The 20,521-nt window shown below is 37.7% G+C and overlaps 1 protein-coding gene across 2 annotated transcripts; it reads left to right on the top strand.

Annotated features, from left to right (window-relative positions):
- Positions 1-2,304: 2,304 nt before the first annotated feature.
- Positions 2,305-20,331, top strand: Churc1 (churchill domain containing 1). Of its 2 annotated transcripts, XM_063241515.1 has the most exons (4): positions 2,305-2,461; positions 10,052-10,187; positions 11,978-12,048; positions 19,223-20,331. In XM_063241515.1, the coding sequence occupies exons 1-4, from the start codon at positions 2,423-2,425 to the stop codon at positions 19,313-19,315; spliced, it is 339 nt and encodes a 112-aa protein (XP_063097585.1). In that variant the 5' UTR covers positions 2,305-2,422; the 3' UTR covers positions 19,316-20,331. The 2 variants fall into 2 exon arrangements, with proteins under 2 accessions (XP_063097585.1, XP_013010637.3); XM_013155183.3 differs by lacking the exon at positions 11,978-12,048.
- Positions 20,332-20,521: the final 190 nt, after the last annotated feature.

The following is a 20,521-nucleotide window of genomic DNA, read 5'->3' as shown; positions in this document are numbered from 1 at the left end:
AGGCTGGTATTGAACTAGAAACAATCCTCCTGTTTTAGCCTCCCAAGTGCTGGAATTACAGGCGTTCACAACCACACCCAGATTTATATGTAATATTTCTAAAGCAGACTTTATTACATTCCTTGAATTCAGTTTGATGTATCAAGAATAGTAATGATGTTTGCTTTGCTTACTCTGCATGTGGGGGTTAAATATTCATTTCTATTAAAACAAAAACATGTAGTTAACTTCAATTATATATACTTTTTCTTTCTTCTTTCTTTTTATTTTTCTACTTGAAATAAAATGGATTTGGAAAAAAAAGCAAAAATATATTTGATAGATTTTGTTAGCCTGGGGCTTAGCTATCTGTAACATGACATCAGCCCAACTTGGTACCAGACCCAGGGAAACAACGTATCTCTCCAAGAGTACCTTCTGCATTCTGCTTCTCACTCCATTAAACCTCCCGCTCCCTTTTTGTGTGTGTGCGCTGAGACCTCTTCTATCCCAAGACTCCACAAATACCCAAGTGTTCCATCCCCATTCCCCAGCAAACCCTTGTTTCCTGCTTTGCATATGCTCCTTCAAATCAGCTGTTAATATGTCATTTTGCCCGCCTCACAAACTCCTCCTCCAGCCAAATCGGATAAAAGTAGCTACACTTCTTTGACCTCGCTGCAGCGAGAACTTTTTCTGCAGCCTCTCACATTAAAGGCCGCTCTTAATCTTTGTCTTCTCATTTTCTCTGGGCCACTTCACATTGAGTGCCAAAAAATATTTAATCAATGTGTTTAACTTAATGCATCAAAAACATTATTTTAACGTAATCATATCAAAGATACTGAGATGCAGTCAGGTGTAATTGTTCACACCTGTAATTCTACCACTCCTGGGAGGCTGAGGCAGGAGAATTAAAAGTTCAAGCTCAGCCCCGGCAATTTAACAATTTAGGGAAATCTTGTCTCAAAATAAAAAATAAAAAAGGAAGGGACTGGGGATATAGCTCAGGGCAAAGGACTTGAGTTCAATCCCTAGTACCATAAAAATAAACTACTGATTGAAAGTTTTGAGGTGTTCGACCTTCTTTTCATACTTTTTGAAATCTAGTATACATTCAACAAATGTCAGTTCAAATTTGTCACATTTAAAGTGCTTTATAGCCTTTGTGGCCGGTGGTTTTGTGTTAGAAATTGCGCTGAGAATAGGATCATGGTCCTAGTCCTGGCTGAGTACTGAGTAGTTTTGGGACCACAAACAAGACCTTTAACCACTTACTTTCTTCCTTCCCTCATCTGAAAAGAAGGGACACACTTCTCACCAATATTACAGGACTGTGGTTGCATCAAATTAGAAACTTAAATGAGGGCATTTGGAAATGTTGAAAATGTCATGTAAATAGAAGGTATTATAATTATCCCAAGAATAAACTAAACTCTGGTGGCTCTATTTCATGCAGTGTTTCTTAGTACATCTTTGATTTTCAGTAAGCATTACAGATCTTTATCATTGGCTGGGATACTAAAGGTTATAATTTAAATTCTCCAATGGAGACATAATTCTTACATTAGAAAACCCAATTAAACTGGCTTACTTTGAAGAGTCTAGATCCCAGAGTTTCATGTTCCCTAATTTTTCTTCCCTGATTTGATAGCACTGTTAGGAGGGATGGTGTAGTAGTTGAACATGATGAAAACAGGTTTATCAAAAGCACATAGACAGACTTTGGAGATTTGATTCAAGTTAATTATGTCGTTGTGATTAATAAAATGCTTTCAACGCAAAGGGAAAGGAAGAGACATGGTGACAATACAAGCACCAATACACTTCTTTGGGGGGGGGCGGAAGAAGTTTCCCATCTTTATGTCCTCAGAAGACTCTAGGATGGTCACTTGTTTAACATGTTCCTTGGGAGATTCTGTGAACTTAGTGCCTCTTTCCAAAATCCTTCAGTTATTGTTTAATCCACCCGCCGAGATCTGATCTCTGATCAGTCTGTCTGCTCTAAGAAATGATACAGAAAGCTATTTAAGGCATTATCTATTTTTTTAATGCACAGAGTAAGCAGAGGCAGTGAGAAACAATTTCCTCTCTAGGTAGTCGTGATTGCTTTTCCGTCAGTCTAAGCTCAGGAAGGCGCCTATTAGAAGTTCCCTTGGTCCGAGATGTACATCCCCTTCCGGCCACATCTGTCAGTCTTCGGAACTTTCTTCTTTCTCAAAATTTATTTCTGAGCTCCCAACCCTTGCCTACCTCTGTTGCTGGAGAGACTTCTGTGTTCCTTGCCCTAACGACAGTTGCTAGGGGGCGGGACTTCGAATACATTACCAAGGCCAAAGAACCTAGTAGAGTATTTAAGGCGCATGCGGCCACCGTCCCTCAGCTCTCGCGAGGTTTTGTCTCCCGGAAGCGCTAGAGGTCGTTCCCGGTCAGCCGCGTAGAGATGTGTGGGGACTGTGTGGAGAAGGAATATCCCAACCGGGTGAGCTAGTAGGCACCAAGAACGTTCTCCTCCCTGCCCCATGGTCTGCCCCTGAGGCTCCTCACGTCACGGCCGGTCTTCGCAGACAGGCTGGGCCCCTTCCGGTGCCCTGTCTATACTTAGGCGCTGGTCACGGGCGCGGCCTGTGGCAGTCAGTGCCCGCGAGTCCCGGTCCTGGCAGCTAGCATGGGCCAACATTCCCTTTCTCGGCAGCCCTTGGGGACAACCAAGAAAATAGCACCGTCACCCAAATGGACTGTAACCTCCCATTCCCACCCTCGCTGTAAACCTCGAGGTGGTCTTAATGAAGTTCAGTTTCCATACCGCCCAAAAAGGAACTTCTGACCTAGTTTTGCAGATGATGAGACGTAAAGCCCAGAGATGGGAAATCCTTTGCGCAAGGTCACATTCTAGATAATATTAGAGGCAAGATGAGAATTCAGTTTTTCTAGTTGTGACTTTCTTTGTAGTCTCTGTTCCCCTCAGGCCCGAGAAGTTTCAAAGCTTGTCTCTTCTTATTCTTTCAGCAGATGTGATGTATATAGCTAGATTACTTTGCTAACCATAAAGGAATAACTTAAAAGCTTACAAGTTGGGAGGAAGGCGGTGGATGTGATTAACAGAAATGAATAGGACAAACCGTAAATGCTATTTAAATTTAGAGAAAGGAAAGTGATAGGGAATAGGATGGCACTGTACTTCCCCCCAAAAAGTGGACTTGAGTTATGACTTGAAGGATAGTTGTCATTAGGGTAGGAAAGGAGCTGGAAGCTGGAGGAAAGTAACAATTTTTGCTTTGGTTGGGAGGTAGAAGCTCTCTACAGCTGCTACCTTCTTAATAGTTTAGTCTTTTGAGAAAGTTATATACTATGAATTGTCAAAAACCACTTTTGAAAAAAAGGTTTTTATGTCAAATGAAGTTAGAATGTACATTAAAATGATCCAATAATTTTTTTTTTTTGTACTGGGGATCAAACTCATGACCTTGAGCTTACCAGGCAAGTACTGGAGCTGCTGAGCTAAATTCTTTTTTTTTTTTTTTTTTTTTTTTTGTCTTTTTCGGTACCAGGGATCGAACTCACGACCACACACTTGCAAGGCAGGTGCTTATGCTGCTGAGCTAAATCCCCAGTCCCAACCCCATAATTCTTATTCTAGCAAAAATGCATGTGCATATATTTCTGGAGATTTGTATAAGAATATTCCGTAGCAGACTTGGAAAGAATAAGAAATAAAAGTGAGTGAATTAGAGGAATGATTCTCAACCAGGAGCGGTTTTGCCTTCCAGAGAATATTTGTTAATAATTGAAGACACTTTTGGTTGTCACAGTGGGGAATACCAGTTGATACCTAATGGATACAGGCCATTGATGCTACTAAACACCCATAATACACAGGACAGCTGCCACAACAAAAAATTGTATGACCCAATGTCAGTAGAGCTGAGGGTAAGGAAAACTGAATTAGAACAGTTAAAATGAATGAAAGTTACACACAACCTGGTCTTACCAGTACTGTGTGATTAAAAAAAAAAAATCAAGTATAATTCAGACACAGACAAGGTAAGCCAGGTGTCTTACTTTTCTTGTTGCTGAGACAAAATACCTGACACCCAAAGCTAAAGGAGGAAAGATTTATTGTAGCTCACAGTTTGTAGAGGTTTCAGTTCATAGTTGGCTGGCTCTAAGGCATAATGGCATTACAGCGGGACACTGCAAAGGAGAAACAGTTTGTGGCAAGCAGTAGGCAGGAAGGCAGCAAAGTAACAAGAAAGTAGCAAGTGACAAGCAGCAACGGCAGCAGCCCTCTTTCTGTCCCTTATAACCTATCCAGACTACCCATCTTTAGCACAGGTAGCACTCACCCTCAGGGTGGAACACCCTTAATGCTAGCATCATACCATAAATCAAGCATCACATCCTTGATCACAGCATCTCACACTCTAGCATCTCTGAAAAGCCCCACCCATGACTGCATGGGGTTTTGGGGGGACATCTGAATATAAACCGTAACTCCAGGCTTGGGGATGCACTCCTATAATCCCAGCACTCTTGGAGGCTGATGCAGGAGGATTCCAAGTTTGAGTTGAGTCTGAGTAATTTGGCAGTTTAGTGAAACTGTCTCAAAAATTATTTTGAAAAAGAGTGGGGATGTAAGCTCTGTGGGAAGGCTCTAGGTTTAACTTCCAGTCATACACTCCTGCCCAAAAAAAGGAAAATGTTCCTGGGTGGTAAAAACTATAAAGGAATGCAAGCACTTACCATAAAGTGGTGATGTGGATTATTGCTAGTGGATTAGGACAATGACAGCAACCCTTTTAGAGATTTCATTGATAACAGCCCAATGCAGCACATGTATCACAGGTTTGCAACCCCTGGATTAAGTAGATTAGGGTCATGATCAGGAAAGAAGACAAGGCTTTGGTATGCAAGCATTGTTTTATTTGAGTGATGGTTCTACAGATGTTCACAATTATTCATTACTCTGTGTGCTTATGTCTCATGGTTTTCTGTATTCTATTTCATACATTTTTTTAATTTAGAAAGGGCTATTGCATATTACAGGGACCATGAGGGAAAAGTTTTCAATGGAGGTTACTAAAGAGATTAGGTTGAATTCTTCAGAGTAGAGCCAAGTGAAAGACTCAGTCATACTCAGAAGTTTAGATTTTACTTTTTGTAGCTATAGGCAACCATCAAAATGATTTTGTATAGGAAATGATTCCAAAATCTGTTGTTAGGAAATACAAATCATGGCTGTACATTGGGGCAGTAGAATAGGGTTTGGAGTGTGAAAGAGACCCCACAGAATGAGGCAACAGTGTAGGCATGGGAAGGTGTAGGCCTAATTTCAGAGAAGGAACTTTGTTTCATGTAGGAGGAAAAAGGGAAAAGCTACATATGATCTTGAGAGTTTCCAAACTAGGCAGCCAATTGGAAATATCACAGACATTAGAGGCATATGAGAAGGAGCAGCAAAATTGGGGCTGCAGATGGTGAAGTTGTTTTTTGTCATGCTTCATTTGAGGTTGAGAATGTAACATCTAAGGAGCTGTGAAGATATGTTTGAATATGAGTCAGGCAAAATAAAAATGTCAAAATAGAAAAGATTTGTTCTTGTGGAAAACAATGTAGAGAACTAAAGACTGAGCTTCAAAGAATAAATTAAATTAGAAATAAAAAAAATTTAAAATCTAAAGAAAGAGTAAGGATTAAGATGATTGGAAAACCAGGAAAGTGCCTTTCCAAAGCACTTCCCTGTTTTATTCTGTTCTGAAATAATTAAAGGCTGTCATGAATAATTAACTTTTCTTTGGAATTTCAGAAGGCAGATTCAGTGAGTGGGTGGATATTCAGGGTTATGATAGACTTTGACTCAGAATAAAGAACTTGCTAGCAGATGTTCTAAAATGAGATGGGTAACTTAGAGGAATTGAGCCCCCTTGTTCAGTGTACTGTTTGAAATATTAAGGACTCTCTTCAGTTTGAAATCATCTTTTAAGGACATTAAAAGTAGAAGCCACTTTGCTTGAGCTTAGCAAAAGAAAAGGTAATAAAATGGAAGCAGCAAATATAGTTCCCTAATTCAAAAAAAAATTGGCAGAGAAAATAGATTAGCTTGTCGGGAGAGTAAGTGCTCAATAAGTAAGTGGTATTTAATTATTTATCCTTGGTTACATAAAGTAGCTGGGGTTTACTGATTGATGTTTTTCATAGACTAGAAATAACACAGTACTGAATTCCTAACAGGGCTCTGCCCTACTTGTAGTGTTACACTGAGAACTTGAACTCAAACGTGAATATAGTTGGAAATTAACCATACTAATTTTCTAAAGCTAAATTTTTAGACTGAACTGTGAACCAAAAATATTTTTTGTTCAAAAAAGTATTTAGAAAACCATTTAGAACTAGAACCATATTGCATTTTCTGAAATAACTGAACAGAACAAAACTGTAATAAGTTTTTTTAAATCTAATTTTTGGGGTTTGTTGTTTTTGGTACTGGGGATTAAACTCATGATCTCACACTTGCCAGGCAGGCATTTATGCTACTGACCTAAATCCTTGACCCCTAAGTTTGGTTTTATGAGACGAGGTGTCGCTGTTGTAGTTCAGGCTGGCCTTGAACGCACTATATATCCCAGGCTGGCCTCAAACTCCAGCAATCTTCCTGCCTTAGTCTCTCAAGTGCTGGGATCATAGGTATGCATCACCACACCCAGTTGTAACAAAACTTTTTACAAATCAAATTCAAATGAAACCTACATTTCATATATTTCAAGTGTTAGCTATAAACTTTGAAATAATATGACAGAAATGGAGACATAAGTCATTAGATTAATCAGTATAAATGAATAAGTTTAAATTAAAAGTTACGTGTTTTATACCTATTTTAAAAGTAAGCTACCAGAGTTCATGTATTCAAATTCTTGCTTAGTAGATAGGATTAAGCCAATTTTAATTAAATGCTGAGTGGGCTATATAACTACATAAAACATATGTGACTGGGTATTTTAAAATGCTATTCTGCATTTTTAAGTGTTACAGTTATAAATGCCTATAATAAAAAGAGAACAATCATAAATCAATAGGCAAACACTACAACAATGGAAAATCAAGAGCCAACTAGACCTAAAATAAGCAGAAGAAAGGAAATAAAGTAGAAATTAAATAAGAAATAGAAAAACAGGGGAAAAAAACCCAACAAAATATGAAGTTGATTCTTTAAAAACCATAGTCTCAACTAGGCATGGTGACACATGCCTGTGATCCCAGTACTCTGAGGCAGGAGGATTTCAAGTTTGAAGCCAGCTTGGACAACTTACGGAAAACTCTTTATCTTTAAAAAGAAAGAAAAAAAGGTCTGAGGATGTAGCTCAATAAAGGGCCCTAGTACCAAAAAGAAGGAAAGAAACAGAAAAGGAAAATGAAAATGAAGGAAAGGCTGAAGATGTACAGAGCATGGGTTATACAGAGGAAGCAATGTCCTATTACACTTTAAGTTGCATTGGAAGGTCATCAATTATAGAAAGGCAGTAGAGACGGGTTACACAGAGGAACATTTCAAGTTACATTTCAAGGCCATCTGTTAAACCAGCTTACACAAACAGGAATGTTTTATTATCAGGTTGGTCCAGACATGTCTGCTTGGTCTTGGCAGGCTTTCTTGACAGGATTTTATTTAAAATTTTAATTACCCTTTCAGAACAACTGAGTATCTTAATGGAAGTTTGATCCCTACCTCATACCAAATTATTTCAAGATAGATCATAAACCAAAACCTACAAATTAAAACTATAAAACTTCTAAGAGAAAACGGGAGAAAATCTTTGCAGTTTTGCAATTTTGGAATAAGCAAAGATGTCTAAGGGGACAAGAAAAAATGATAAAGTTTATAAAATTCAACACTGATTTTCAAAAAGCATCATTTTTAAAAAAAACTAATGACAAGAAAATCTTTGTTTTATTTGGCAAAAAAAAAAAAAAAAAAAAACTTGTATCCAAGATATATATAGAATTCTTAATATAAGAAGACAAGCAGCCTAACTTTAAAAAGGAGCATATACTTTGGTGACTACACATACTTGGTGATTTCAATAGACAGTTCACTAAAGGAGTCATAAGTGGGCACAAAGAAAAAGTGCTCAACATCATTAATCATGAGGGAAACCCAAATGAGAACTATAGTGATGCTACCACTTCATAATGAGACTGGGTAAAGTAAAAAAGACTGGAGCAAGTGGAACTCACACCTTGTTGATAGCCCTTTAAAATGGAAAACCATTGGACAGATTCTTACAAAGTTAAATGTACTTTTTTAACCAGATGATGGACTCAGCAATTCTCTTTCCAGATACCTGAGAGAAGACACCCACACACTTGGGCATAAATCTTTTTTTTCCAAATCCATTTTATTTCAAGTAGAAAAAGAAAAAAATCCTAAAAATTTCAAAACATACCAATCAGGGGCAACAATGGTACATACTTTGCACAAAAACCCAGAGCACAAAACATCTGCATTCAGTTGTCTGAACAATACCAGCACAAGTCATCCTCTTCAGTGAACTCAGAAATCACTAGTATAACTATGTTAATTATCTTTTACATATACATATGTTGTTTCTTTCAGCTTCTCATACTAATGCAACAATAAAGTCTCCAGTTTATCCTTCTTAATGGCTGAGTAGTACTCCAACGAATCTTCATAGTTGTTTTATTCATTTATAATCCAGAACTGAAGATGTTCCAAGTGTCCCTCAACAGATGAATTTGTACACTGGTATACTCCTTATGAAATGGTGGGACTTGCAGGAATGTAGAGAAAGAATCAGATTGTTGGGTCCCTGGTATGGAATAGAAGTTGATATATGCTTAAAGTATGAAGAAACTTCTAAGGAAGAAGAAATGTTCTGTATTTTGATAGGGTTGTGGCTATATGGATATATGTGTTTGTTTAAAAGCTCATTCATCTCTGTCCTTACAATATGTGAATTTTATTGTCTGTAAATGATACCTCAGTATACATTTAAAAAAATAAGCAAGTCAGAGTACTTGTTTTTGATGGCTACAAGTAAGTTTATACCTTAATTCCAAGGTTTTCTTTTCCACTTGTAGTTAAGTCAATGATTTAATATCTCTAAACTAGATATTAGTGTCTTGATTTCCCCCCACCAAGGTTAATCTCTTCCTTCATACATAGGCCTGAGAAGGCTCTTAGAAGAAAGAGATTAATGTGGTGCGGGAATCCAGAAAGACTTATTGTGGCATTAAGGTAGGTCTTAGGGCAGAGATTAATTCTTAAGCCCCTTGAAGGTAAAAACACTTGTTGGCTTGTCCTTGAATCCTCCATGATGCTTTACGTAGTATCAGGCACATAAATGCTTTGGGGAAATGTTGATTTAGATGATTTTAGTCACGTTGACTTTTTTTTTTTTTTGTCTTTTTCATTTTTATCGGTACCGGGGATCGAACTCACGACCACCTGCTTGCAAGGCAGGTGCTTATGCCGCTGAGCTAAATCCCCAGCCCCCTACTATTTTTAAATACTCTAAATTTGTTGCCCAGAAATAGGTTAGGCTAGATTATTTGTAAAACAACTTCATCCTTAACGGTTAAGACCTTAGTAGAGTTCCTTTAAGCCAGGAGTGTAAGTTGTTTACTATTTCTTAGTGGTGAATCTAAACCTTGTCTTTCTTCAGTGCTGTACATCAGGCTAATGCATCATGGAATTGGTATTCTCTGCCAGAATCACGTGTATCTTTCAAAACTGACATCTCTGGATCTGAGTGCTTTGGTTTGTTTTGTGATATTATTAAGGCTTGAGAAAAAGGTATTTCATTGTGTTTCTGTCTGCTTGCGATTTGCTCCTTTGTGTACAGTTGCTGTCTTGTGAGACTTACGGACTTAACAGTACTTCAGCTTTTGTTAATCATGAATAGCACGTCTTTAGGAAAGCTGATGAACTACTTGATGCATACTTCAAGTAAATTCTGGCCATGTTTTTTACTTTTAGAGAATATAAATCTATTATTCACTTTCACAAAAGATATCAAAAAGTAAGAGAATTAAATTCCTATTTTTAATATTTTAGGGTAACACCTGTCTGGAGAATGGATCTTTCTTACTGAACTTTACAGGCTGTGCAGTGTGCAATAAGCGGGATTTTATGCTGATCACAAACAAATCCCTAAAAGAGGAAGATGGAGAAGAAATAGTGACCTATGATCGTAAGTGGGTTACTTTTTTGGTTTGTGTTTTAATGCAAATCTGTTAACAGGTGTCAGATTTGGAGGTTTGATATGTTATATAAATATTTTGGAGCATATTGTATTGCTACAACCTGTCACTAGTTAGGTTTTTAACAGTAAAATGTAGTTAACAGCTTATTATTTAATATTATCAGATTCTCCACATAAATGATTTTTGCAGATAACTGAAGCCTGTGCTTCAGGTACCACATTTTTTTATTAAATCGTTTCTTCAGCAACATGTTAAAGACTTTTTTACTACCTCAGATAAGAAACAGACACTTTTTTTTTTTTTAAACCTATAGAGTCATCTCAGAGTTTTCACTTTCTATTATAACACATGCAGTGATGACTTCTAACAATTATTAAAGTGTTTGGGGCTCTTTGCCCTAAACTAGATGACTCCAGGATGCTATGTTTTTTCATTATTATTTTTGCTTTTATAACTTGTTGCTTGAATTTTTTTTTTTTTTTTTTTTTTTTTATTTCTATCTGGTTATCAGTCTGTTGTTTCTTGAGTTTGCTTTTGTAAATGTGTTATCTTCACATGCTATTCCTTATCCTCAATATTGGGAAACCAAATTAATAAAAATAACTCCATTCCGGGGGATAAGAATGACTGAGTAAATTAAGTCATATGTATACATTATGTATGCGTGGATATTGTCATAGTGTTTAAACTGCTCACATTCCCTTCTTGCTTGTCTCCTCGTTCTTGGGCATATTTTTAGTACATTTTGAAAGAGATACAAAGCTTATGTTCTCCTGAAACTGTGTTGTGTTCTAGGCAGTAGCACACAGTTCTCACGAGGAGAGGCTTTGGAGCCCAATTGCTTGGGCTTGAACTCTGGTTTCAACACCTCACCCCTTAGTGGTTGTCTTACTTTCTTAACTACCATGTTCCTTTCTTTCCTTATTTATTTTTTTTAAAAATCAATAATAATATTTAACTCATTGAGTTTTTTAGAAGATTTGATGAATAAATAGGTGAAAAATACTTAAAAGAGTATCTTGTGCTGGTGGCATACCTGTAATCCTAGCATTCTTGGAGGCCAAGATAAGACAGTTATGTTTTACCCCAGCTTGGGCAGCTTAACAATTTAGCAAGAACCTGTCACTAAAGGGTTTGGGCAAAGCTGCTATATTTAATCTGTAGTACCACAAAATATATTTTAAAAAAAATCTGGCACACAGGAAATACTGAATAAATCATAGTTATTACAGCATTGTTTTTCCTCCATTCTTTCATTACCATTAAATTCACTTTAATTTCCAGCATTGTTTTTTATTAATGATTGATGATAGCACAGTTACTGTCATTCCTGAGAATTAAATCTTTCACATACTTAGATAGATCCAGCTAGTTTAAAAAACACACTCATGGGGCTGGGGATTTAGCTCAGCGGCATAAGCACCTGCCTTGCAAGCAGGCAGTCGTGAGTTCGATCCCTGGTACTGATAAAAACGAAAAAGACAAAAATGTAAAAAAATACCACACTCATGTGTCTGTTAATTGATTATTTTGGAGAGCTTTTGGTGGGAATTAATGTATGCACATTATGCCTCTGAATTCAGATCCTAATTTTATAGTATTGCTATGTGACAGATTCTGAAGTTCTTAGGAAAGTCAGTATTATAACTGGTTTTCTGCTGTGTTACTTGTGACAGAACTAATATTCTTTTTATAATATCTTGCTGAGAGTACAATTTTTACTCTTCTAAGAAGCTTTCCAAGACTTAATTATGTAAGTATCTTTTTGTTTTGGCAGATCTGTGTAAAAACTGTCATCATGTAGTGGCCAGGCATGAGTATACATTCAGTATCATGGATGAATTTCAGGTAAATGTAAGAGTATGGGTTGTCATGGGGGAATAATAAAAGTAACCTTGAAAATCTAGGTATAGTTTTTAATAAATGAAGTACTAATAACTGTTAAAGACCATTCCTCTCTTCCACCTATGCAGACTGAGACAAAAACTCAAATGTAGATAGATCTGTAAGGTCATGTCTTTTATTTATTTATTTAGTTCTGTCTTTTATTTATAAAAGATAACCCGAATGGCTTCTTGTGAGATGATTATTGTGCATCCTTTTTCTCTGCTCACTATGCAATTGCTGGCTGTAAGTTTTGGCCTTTCCATAGCACCATACTTGCTGGGCATGGAAGTCTTGTCTTGTCTTCTTTTTTTTTTTTTTTTTTTTTTGCTTTTTGAGACAAAGTTTCACAGTGCAGTTTAGATTGGCCTAGAACTCAGCAATCCGCACCACCACACCTGGCCTTGGAAGTCTTGATAAAGAAGTTATCTTTATTTTCCTGCCTGGCATGTAGAGTTGAACTGCTCTGTAGTTATAGTACAGCCTACAGAGATATCTTAGTATCATTTGTTTAGTAAAATTACAAGGGAGTATATCAAGTGTAGAAGAAGAAAACTGAACTACTAGAGAATAACGAATTTAGTATAAGGTTTAGTTTTCATGCAGTTGTGAGAGCAGTAGAAGAATTCTATGGGCTTCTGTGGCCTACAGTATAGTCCTGAAGTTGAACATTCATAAATGTCATGGTCCCAAGAAAACTGGACAGTGAGGCAGTGCCTAGGACAGTGATAGCGAGCCTTATAGAGCTTTCAATGATGACAAACAGCCAGCTGCATCTCATGTGCCACTGGTTTGCCACCAGTAGCCAAGACAAACTGGAACCTTTGGTTCCCTTGTGACCTCCATTTTCAAGCTGTTAGATTATGAATCTACTTTATTTTGTATGAAGTACATAGTTATCCATAGGATAGAAACATTAGGTTATACCTAATATTGGTGGCTCACACTTATGACCTAGCATTTGGGAGGCTGAGGCAGAATGATTACAAGTTTGAGACCAGGGTGGACTACATAGGGCAATCCTGTTTCAAAATACCCAAAATAACTTACCAGATTAGAACTTGTAACAGTCAAGGGAAAGGCTGAGGGTATAGTTCAGTGGTAGAGCACTTGCCTTTTATGCACAAGGCCCTGGGTTTAATCCCTAGCACTGACAAGAAGAGAAAAAGAAACTATAAAGATAATTTTGTCTTTTTAGTCCTTCAAATTTGTGTAGTACTTTAATTAGAAGGAAGAAAAAGCCTTCCATAACAAAGTAATAAAATAGTGTAAGTCCTCTTATTTATGTTTTCTTTAATGTAGAAGAAAGTATTTAGCTACCTATCATAATTGGTCTGATATGTGGTAGTTAATCTAAACAATATCATAAGTACTAACTATTCAGCATTCAAAACTTATGACTAAAAATACCTAGAGTGCTACAGGTGGTAGAGAGCTTGCCTAGCATATTTGAGACTCTTGAGTTCAGTCTCTCACACCCAGAAAAACCATACAGTGATACCTTAGTTCACAAATGCTTCTGTTTGTAAACAACTTTGGTTTACAAACAGAAGCACTTGGCAAAATTTTGGTTTTGTGTGAGAACTGTGCATTAGGTAACAAACACAACTGTGGCCATCTTTCCCACAGGAACATAATCATGGCCATCTTTTCCAGAGTTGTGGAATGAATTAAGTTCATTAATGGAGGTGCCACTGTATTTATGTGGTATGTGTGGTTTAAGGCAAAAATTAAGATCATATGAATGAGCAGAGAGAGAATACAAGGGTGAACATTTCATGGACTTACATAGCTCTACCTTTTTTTGAGAGGAAAGGAGTACTCACAGTAATTTTCTATAAGCCTGTGTGAACCTTTTGGAGCCCTGAATGTGTGTTGAGTTGTCTGCTTATGTTCTCACTGACCTGCCATCAATCATTGCCATGAGATCCCAGTCTGCTTAATTTTCCTTTGATTGAATGTGGCCATTTTCAAAGGTGTCTCGGAGATTTCTAGATAGGGTAAGAAGATAAATGTAAAGGAAGATGATTAGTATTTACAGTGCCTAGATAGTGTGACTTTCCCTTAGAGAAACTCTTAGCTGAGTGTGGTGGCTCACACTGGTAATCCCAGCACCCTGGGAGGCTGAACCAAGAGGATTCAAGTTCAAACCTAGTCAAGGTAATTTAGTGACTTAATAAGACCCTGTGTTAATATTTAAAAACAAATTTTAAAGGTACTGGGTTATAGCTTAATTCGAAGGTGCTGGGTTCTATTCCTAGTACCACCAAAAGATTATTTAAAAATACTCTTTAAACCAAACTCTTGATGGATGTGGTAGTACATTCTCAGAAAGCTGAGGCAAGATATTTCTGCAAGTTCAAGGCTAGCCTGGGCTACATAGTTCAAGGGCAGCTTGCACTACAAAAGGAAACCCTGTCTCTCAAACCAAAAAAAGAAAAAAAAACCAGGCTCTCTACCTCCAGTCTTTTCTCTCTGAACATCTACTGTCCAGGCAGATTTTATACACTGTCATCAGGTGATTTTTCTTAAATGATGTTCAGGCTGTAATATGATACCTGAGTTCTTAACCCACAGTCCCTACTGGCTGGACTGTGTCAGTTTCCATTCACATCTCATTTTCTGTGAGTCTGCCCTAAGTACACCTTGTATATGCAACATTGTCCCAACCTTAGACTCTTCCTTCTGTCTTTTTATTTGTTTTTTCTTTTTTCTTTTTTCTTTTTTTCCAGTCAAATTTAGCAGTAGGGGGGTGGTATACCAACTTTAGTGACACTAATGTTAATAAGTTCTGATAACCCACTGCCATCGGACCAGCATCCTTCTGTCTTTTTAGATAGGATGGTTTTTATTTCCTCACCAATGCTACCCTACCTTATTTCCTGAGGAAAATCATATCTTCTGTGTTAGCACCCTCTTTTGTGGGGTTTTTTTTTTTTTTTTTTTTGTCTTTTTCCTTTTTATCAGTACCGGGGATTGAACTCACGACTGCCTGCTTGCAAGGCAGGCGCTTATGCCACTGAGCTAAATCCCCAGCCCCCTTTTTTTTTCTTTTTTTAAATAGTCTCTCACTTAGTCCAAGTTGGGCTTGAATTCACTATTTAGCCCAGAATGACCTCAAACTCAGGGCAGTCCTCCTGCCTCAGCCTCCTGGGTGCTAGGATTATAGGCATGTATCACCACATCCTGATTTAATTATTTTTATCATTGAATATATGAGTTCTTTATTAAAAATAGATTTTAAAAGTCAGATATAGTGGTACATGCCCATAGTCCCAGAAGTTGGGGGACTGATACAGGAGAATGGCCACAAGTTCAAGACCAGCCTGAATTACATAGTGAGGCCTTGTCTCAAAATACAAAAAAACAAACAAAAAAAGTTTTTAATTCTTCTACACATATACTTCTGTAATGTACCCACAATTGTCTCCTTCCTTTTGTTTTCTTTACTTGAATAGATCTTTACCCTGTTTTCCATATTTTTTTACACTCCTCTTAACTACCTACAAACTGGTTCTCATTTTTACTTGACTAAAACAAGGCATCCTGAGGTTTCCTAAAATCCAAACAAACCCTGTGATTTTTTTTTTTTTTTTTTAAACTGGGGATTGAACTCCTGACTTTGTGCCTGCCACGCAAGGGCCTAAGCCGCTGAGTTAAATCCCTGGCCCTAACTATACTTTTTTGTAGCATTTCAATCCTTGGGTTCCATAGTGCTTGACTGACACTTTTTAAATCATCTGTGCTGCTTCTTTGCTTTTTCTCTCATTTCTTTCTGATTTCTCTGGAGTTTGTTCTCTGGTCTGAAACTTCCCTATTCTCCCTCATGGAGGCTACATGTGAGTACTCAGTCTCTCAGATGAGCTGTCTTCCAAATCTCCTTCCCTGACCCTAACACCTGAGTTGTTCTCCTGTCATCCTTTGTCTCTGTTGCTTTCTTCAGGCTTGACACCAAGCCTCTATCTACCACCTGAAGGATCATACCAACTCAATCCTAATATACTGTAGTCCTCCACACTGCCATGGAATTACTCTTCCTAAAGGGTCATCCCGCACTCACCTGCTAACAAAGCTCCAAGTGCAACTTCTTTCCCTCTTACTCCATGTGGGATCTGCTTCCTGTTTTCTGTGTTGCTGTCTTTCATGCTTTTTCATCCATTTGAACTGTCCTCTTTACCTTCAGCCCAATTAAATCTTACCTCTTTCTCGTGGCTCTTAAATTTTATCATCTTCTTGCCCTTAATGGTACAGCTTGTTTTGTGTTCTCCCTTTTCTGAACTTTTCTCGTACTTGTACCAGGTCCTGAATCAAGTGAGTGGTTACTTGAGCACTTCTGCTGCAGCCTGATGACCCCCTTCACTTTTCATTCTCAACTGCTGTGACACATCCTCAACTCCACCCTTTTGGTGTATTCTACATTCTTATGGGAAATTCACACATAATCAAAAGTAGACAGAATGGTATATTAATTCCACCAGCTAGCTTCGGATTACTTTATGTGTACTTCACCATTCTTGTGTCTCCCCACAAGATTATCATGAGGTAAATCCAAAACATATCACTATTTCTATAAATATTTCATTGTATATCTCTAAAAGATAAGAATTCAATTTTTAAAACAATCATAATACAATTATTGCATAGTGATGGCAACACTGAAAGTGAAGGTGGAGACAGAGGTATGGAGTTGAAATGAAAAATATAATTGTTGTTTGGTAAATACCCCTTAAATGGACCCTATGTGTTTACCCTGGAAGCAAGGGGGGAGCTGTGGAACTGCTGTCTGTCCTCCATGGGTTACAAAAGGAAAGGAGGAGAAGGAGTTGAGCAGGGAGGAATAGAGAGAAAAGGACCAGAGGACCTTCCAGATAAACAAAGGCATTCCCCTGAGGTCTCTTTACCCTACTACTCTAACTCCCAGGTCCTTATCCTTGGGCCCTGCCAAGGTGGCACCTCTGAGGGTCCCTTAGATGGCTGTAGGGTTTTATTCTCCCAACTTGGTCAGTTTTGCTAAAAGGTGGCCTAATCCTGCCCATATCCTGATAACACAGGGAGCTGTGCTTCAGGCATCCCATGCTAGAATTCTATTCATACTTTCCCACATGGCACTGCTATATATGGTTAGAGTCTATAGCACTCATACTTAGAAATTTAAGAATTTCAGATATTCCTGGAAACCTAAGTGCCATATACATAACATTATTTCTGTGGGAAACTGTTTTTGAATTCCAACCAGGAGACATACAATACAATTTGTCCAGATAACTGATAAGTTTTAAAGATTACAGGTGTAATCAGTTTCACTGGTTTAGTAATCTTATCAGATTTTATCATCTATTTTATTTAATTTTTTTCTTCCATGATAAATTGTAAATTTTGTAAGGTCAAATGTAGTCCTTGCCTTCTTTTACATCTGCCAGTGCACCTAGCACATTGTAGGGGCTGAGTATAAACATGGCAAAGATTAGAATGAAAACTCAGATATTTGTCTAGCATCTCACATTTTCCCTTTTTGATTCTATTACTTTTCTTATTCAGAAGAGACTGCCATCCCACTAGTAATGAGTCATAGGATAAAGTAGTAGAAGTACTTGAGAACAGTAAAAGATCTTAGTGTGGGTTTTTATTTTATTCTAATTCATAGGAGTAGTATTTGTTTTCTTGAACTCTGTGTGCATAGAATAGACTTAAAAATCAATGTAAGAACTGGGGATGTAGCTCAGTGGTAGAATACGTGAACAAGGGCCTGGGTTCAATCTCCAGCACCACAAATAAACTTAAGAATTGTAGTGTTAAAGAAGCAGTCTTTCTATTGCTACAGCTGTGCTCCCCTGCTTGCCCTCAAAATGGAAGGTAGGAAATGGAAAACCGTTGTCTGCTTCTCAGTACTTGCACCACTGCTGCTGCTTATTTGTACAGTCCTTTCTAGTGATTGTTCACTAGACCCAAGAAACACAGACTGCCTTGACTGGCTAAGTTCCCACAGCTAGCAGCTTTAGGTGAAGCAATATTGATAGATTAAACACAGATGTTTTCCTAAAGAAGTGAAAAAAATTTTAATTAAAACATTTAAAAGAAGCAAGTATCTGTAGTTTATGACCATTATTAAATATTCCTGAAAAGGACAGCTATAAGAATAGAACTTTGCTCTAAAGATTTTTACTTAAAGTAAAATACCTCTGGGGGCTGGAGGTTTAGCTCAGCGGCATAAGCACCTGCCTTGCAAGCAGGCAGTCATGAGTTCAATCCCTGGTACCGATAAAAAGGAAAAAGACAAAAAAAAAGTCAAATACCGCTTTGGTCCCTGGTATCAAAAAAAATTAAAAAATAAAATACCTCTGTCACCAATCTGGACATCTGTTCAGCTCAAGAAACATAAAACTACTTAAATACATAAAATTGTGGGCACTTAGATGTTAAGTATCAGGTATGGTATTCTAGTAAATTTAATATGCTGGTTTAGTTTTTTAGAATAGATAAAAGTAGCATTTTCAATTCAAGAATTTTCTTCGCTCTTTTCTCTCTCTCTCTCTCTCCCCCTTTCTCTCCTATTGTATATTAGTGTTAAATGTTCTAGAAAAGAACAGTTCTAAGAACAGAAACTTGTCCTTAGAGACCTACACTCAAATTGTTTATTTTAAATAACAGTACTAAATTAAATGTGTGTGCTAAGACTAAGAAATAACCCGTGTATTTCCAAGGTGTCACTCTTATATACATGTTAAACAATAGCATCAACGTCTATTCACTTATATAAATAAAAGATGGAGGATTACAGAATAAACCTGAAATATTGCTTAAAGAAGCTGAAGAAATTGATCTAAACTGGGAGGAGGAGTCAAATCCCTGTAATGCCAGCTACTTGAAGGATCACACGTTCAAGGCCAGCTGGGCATCTTAGTGAGATCTTGCCTCAAATTTTATAAATAAATAAATCCATGTGAGGATATAGCTTAGTAGTACAACACCCCTGAGTTCCATCCCCAACAGCACTGAAAAAGGAAAGAAGGAAGGAAAGTCAGTTCTGTAATGTTCAGAAAGCATATCTGTAACAATTTATAGAGAAGAACTTTACCAGAGTGAGTTAGGAAGCATCTTACTGTCCCTTGAGATAATTCTGCACTTTGTCTTGTTCTAGGAGTATACCATGCTGTGTCTGTTATGTGGCAAAGCTGAAGATACTATCAGTATTCTCCCTGATGACCCTCGACAAATGACTCTCTTATTCTAACACTCCTCCAGTTCTGTTGAACCCATGTTGGATTGGTTTACAATACAGAAAGCCAGATAGTTTTATCTCATAAACAATGTTCTTTGTGTATTTTCTTTCTTTCTTAGGCTTGCGTGTCCTTTGAAAGAAAAAGTGATTCAAGGGATTGTTGTTCCTTAGAACTGAGTTCTAGTGCTGAAGTTGCCAGTTCACATCAGTGCGACCAGACTGAAACATTTTTGTTAGCAGTCATTTGGCCAGAAAGAATTTCAGTGAATGCATACTTAGTGCTTAGGTCTTGGTTTCTCATAAAAAGAACCAGGACTTCTTAGAAAAATGATTGGTGGAGTAGAACAGGAAATATGCAAGGTAAGCCTGAAGCATCTTGGGCCACCAAAAAGTGAAGTACTAAGAAAATTTTTAAATCGGTGATTGAGGATATGTCAAACAAAGGGGCCAGCTGAAGGAACTCCCAGTGACTATAGAGCTGGAACAGATACAGACAGAAGCATTTGATTCTCTCATTTTTCCCTGTGCCATCTGAAAGGAGGACGTGTGATTCTCTCATTTTTCCCTGTGCCATCTGAAAGGAGGACGTGACTTGGCTGGTTACCAGCATGCCTCTCTTGCATTCTTCTCTTTGCTCCCCCTTACACGCCAGTGGACTGGGACAATTTGCTTCAGTATCCTCACTGACTGTCAAACCACCATTCTCCAGTCCAGCATGAGTGCAACCAGAGAGCATGGTGCCCATTCTCCACACCTGCCACTTCATACGATGCTAAAGAACGGGGAGGGTACCTTGGAGGGGATAGGATTAGGAAGGAGGGGGATCTCAGCCTCTGCATACCTAACATTCATATCTCACTTTCAGCCCTCACCCTCACTGAAATAGGCTTGCAAGCTGCTATATAAGCAGCATTCCCCAGCCTTTTCCCAGGTTTTGATCTGAAAGGGTTCCTTTCTATGTACTTGCCTCACCCTGTGCTGTAGCACAGTCCCTGTTAAAATAAAGACTTGTTTTGTTTTTCCTGTAAGTTGGCTCATGATTTATTTTTTTGGGTAGTGTGGGCTCCAAAAATTCTATGAATCTATTTGAGATTATTATCTTTGGAATGCAGTCATTTTAAAGAAAGACCAAAAAAAGTCCAGAGCTGTTAACAGTAAGGAGCTCCACAGACCAGCGACCAATGAAGATCAGCAGCAGAAACTAACATCCAATAAAGT

This window comes from Cavia porcellus, unplaced genomic scaffold, assembly GCF_034190915.1.
Source record: "Cavia porcellus strain 051 isolate PalLab524CR breed Dunkin Hartley unplaced genomic scaffold, mCavPor4.1 scaffold_31, whole genome shotgun sequence".
NCBI lineage: Eukaryota > Metazoa > Chordata > Mammalia > Rodentia > Caviidae > Cavia > Cavia porcellus.
The sequence above is the reverse complement of the archived record's forward strand: the minus strand, read 5'-3'. Positions and strand labels throughout refer to the sequence as shown.

Bases quoted from the DNA above. Each gene is read 5' to 3' on its own strand.
- Churc1 (XM_063241515.1), top strand. From the start codon at position 2,423: ATGTGTGGGGACTGTGTGGAGAAGGAATATCCCAACCGG. The intron at 10,188-11,977 runs GTAAGTGGGTTA...TTGTTTTGGCAG, and splicing joins AGAAATAGTGACCTATGATC to ATCTGTGTAAAAACTGTCAT. The intron at 12,049-19,222 runs GTAAATGTAAGA...GTCTTGTTCTAG, and splicing joins GTATCATGGATGAATTTCAG to GAGTATACCATGCTGTGTCT.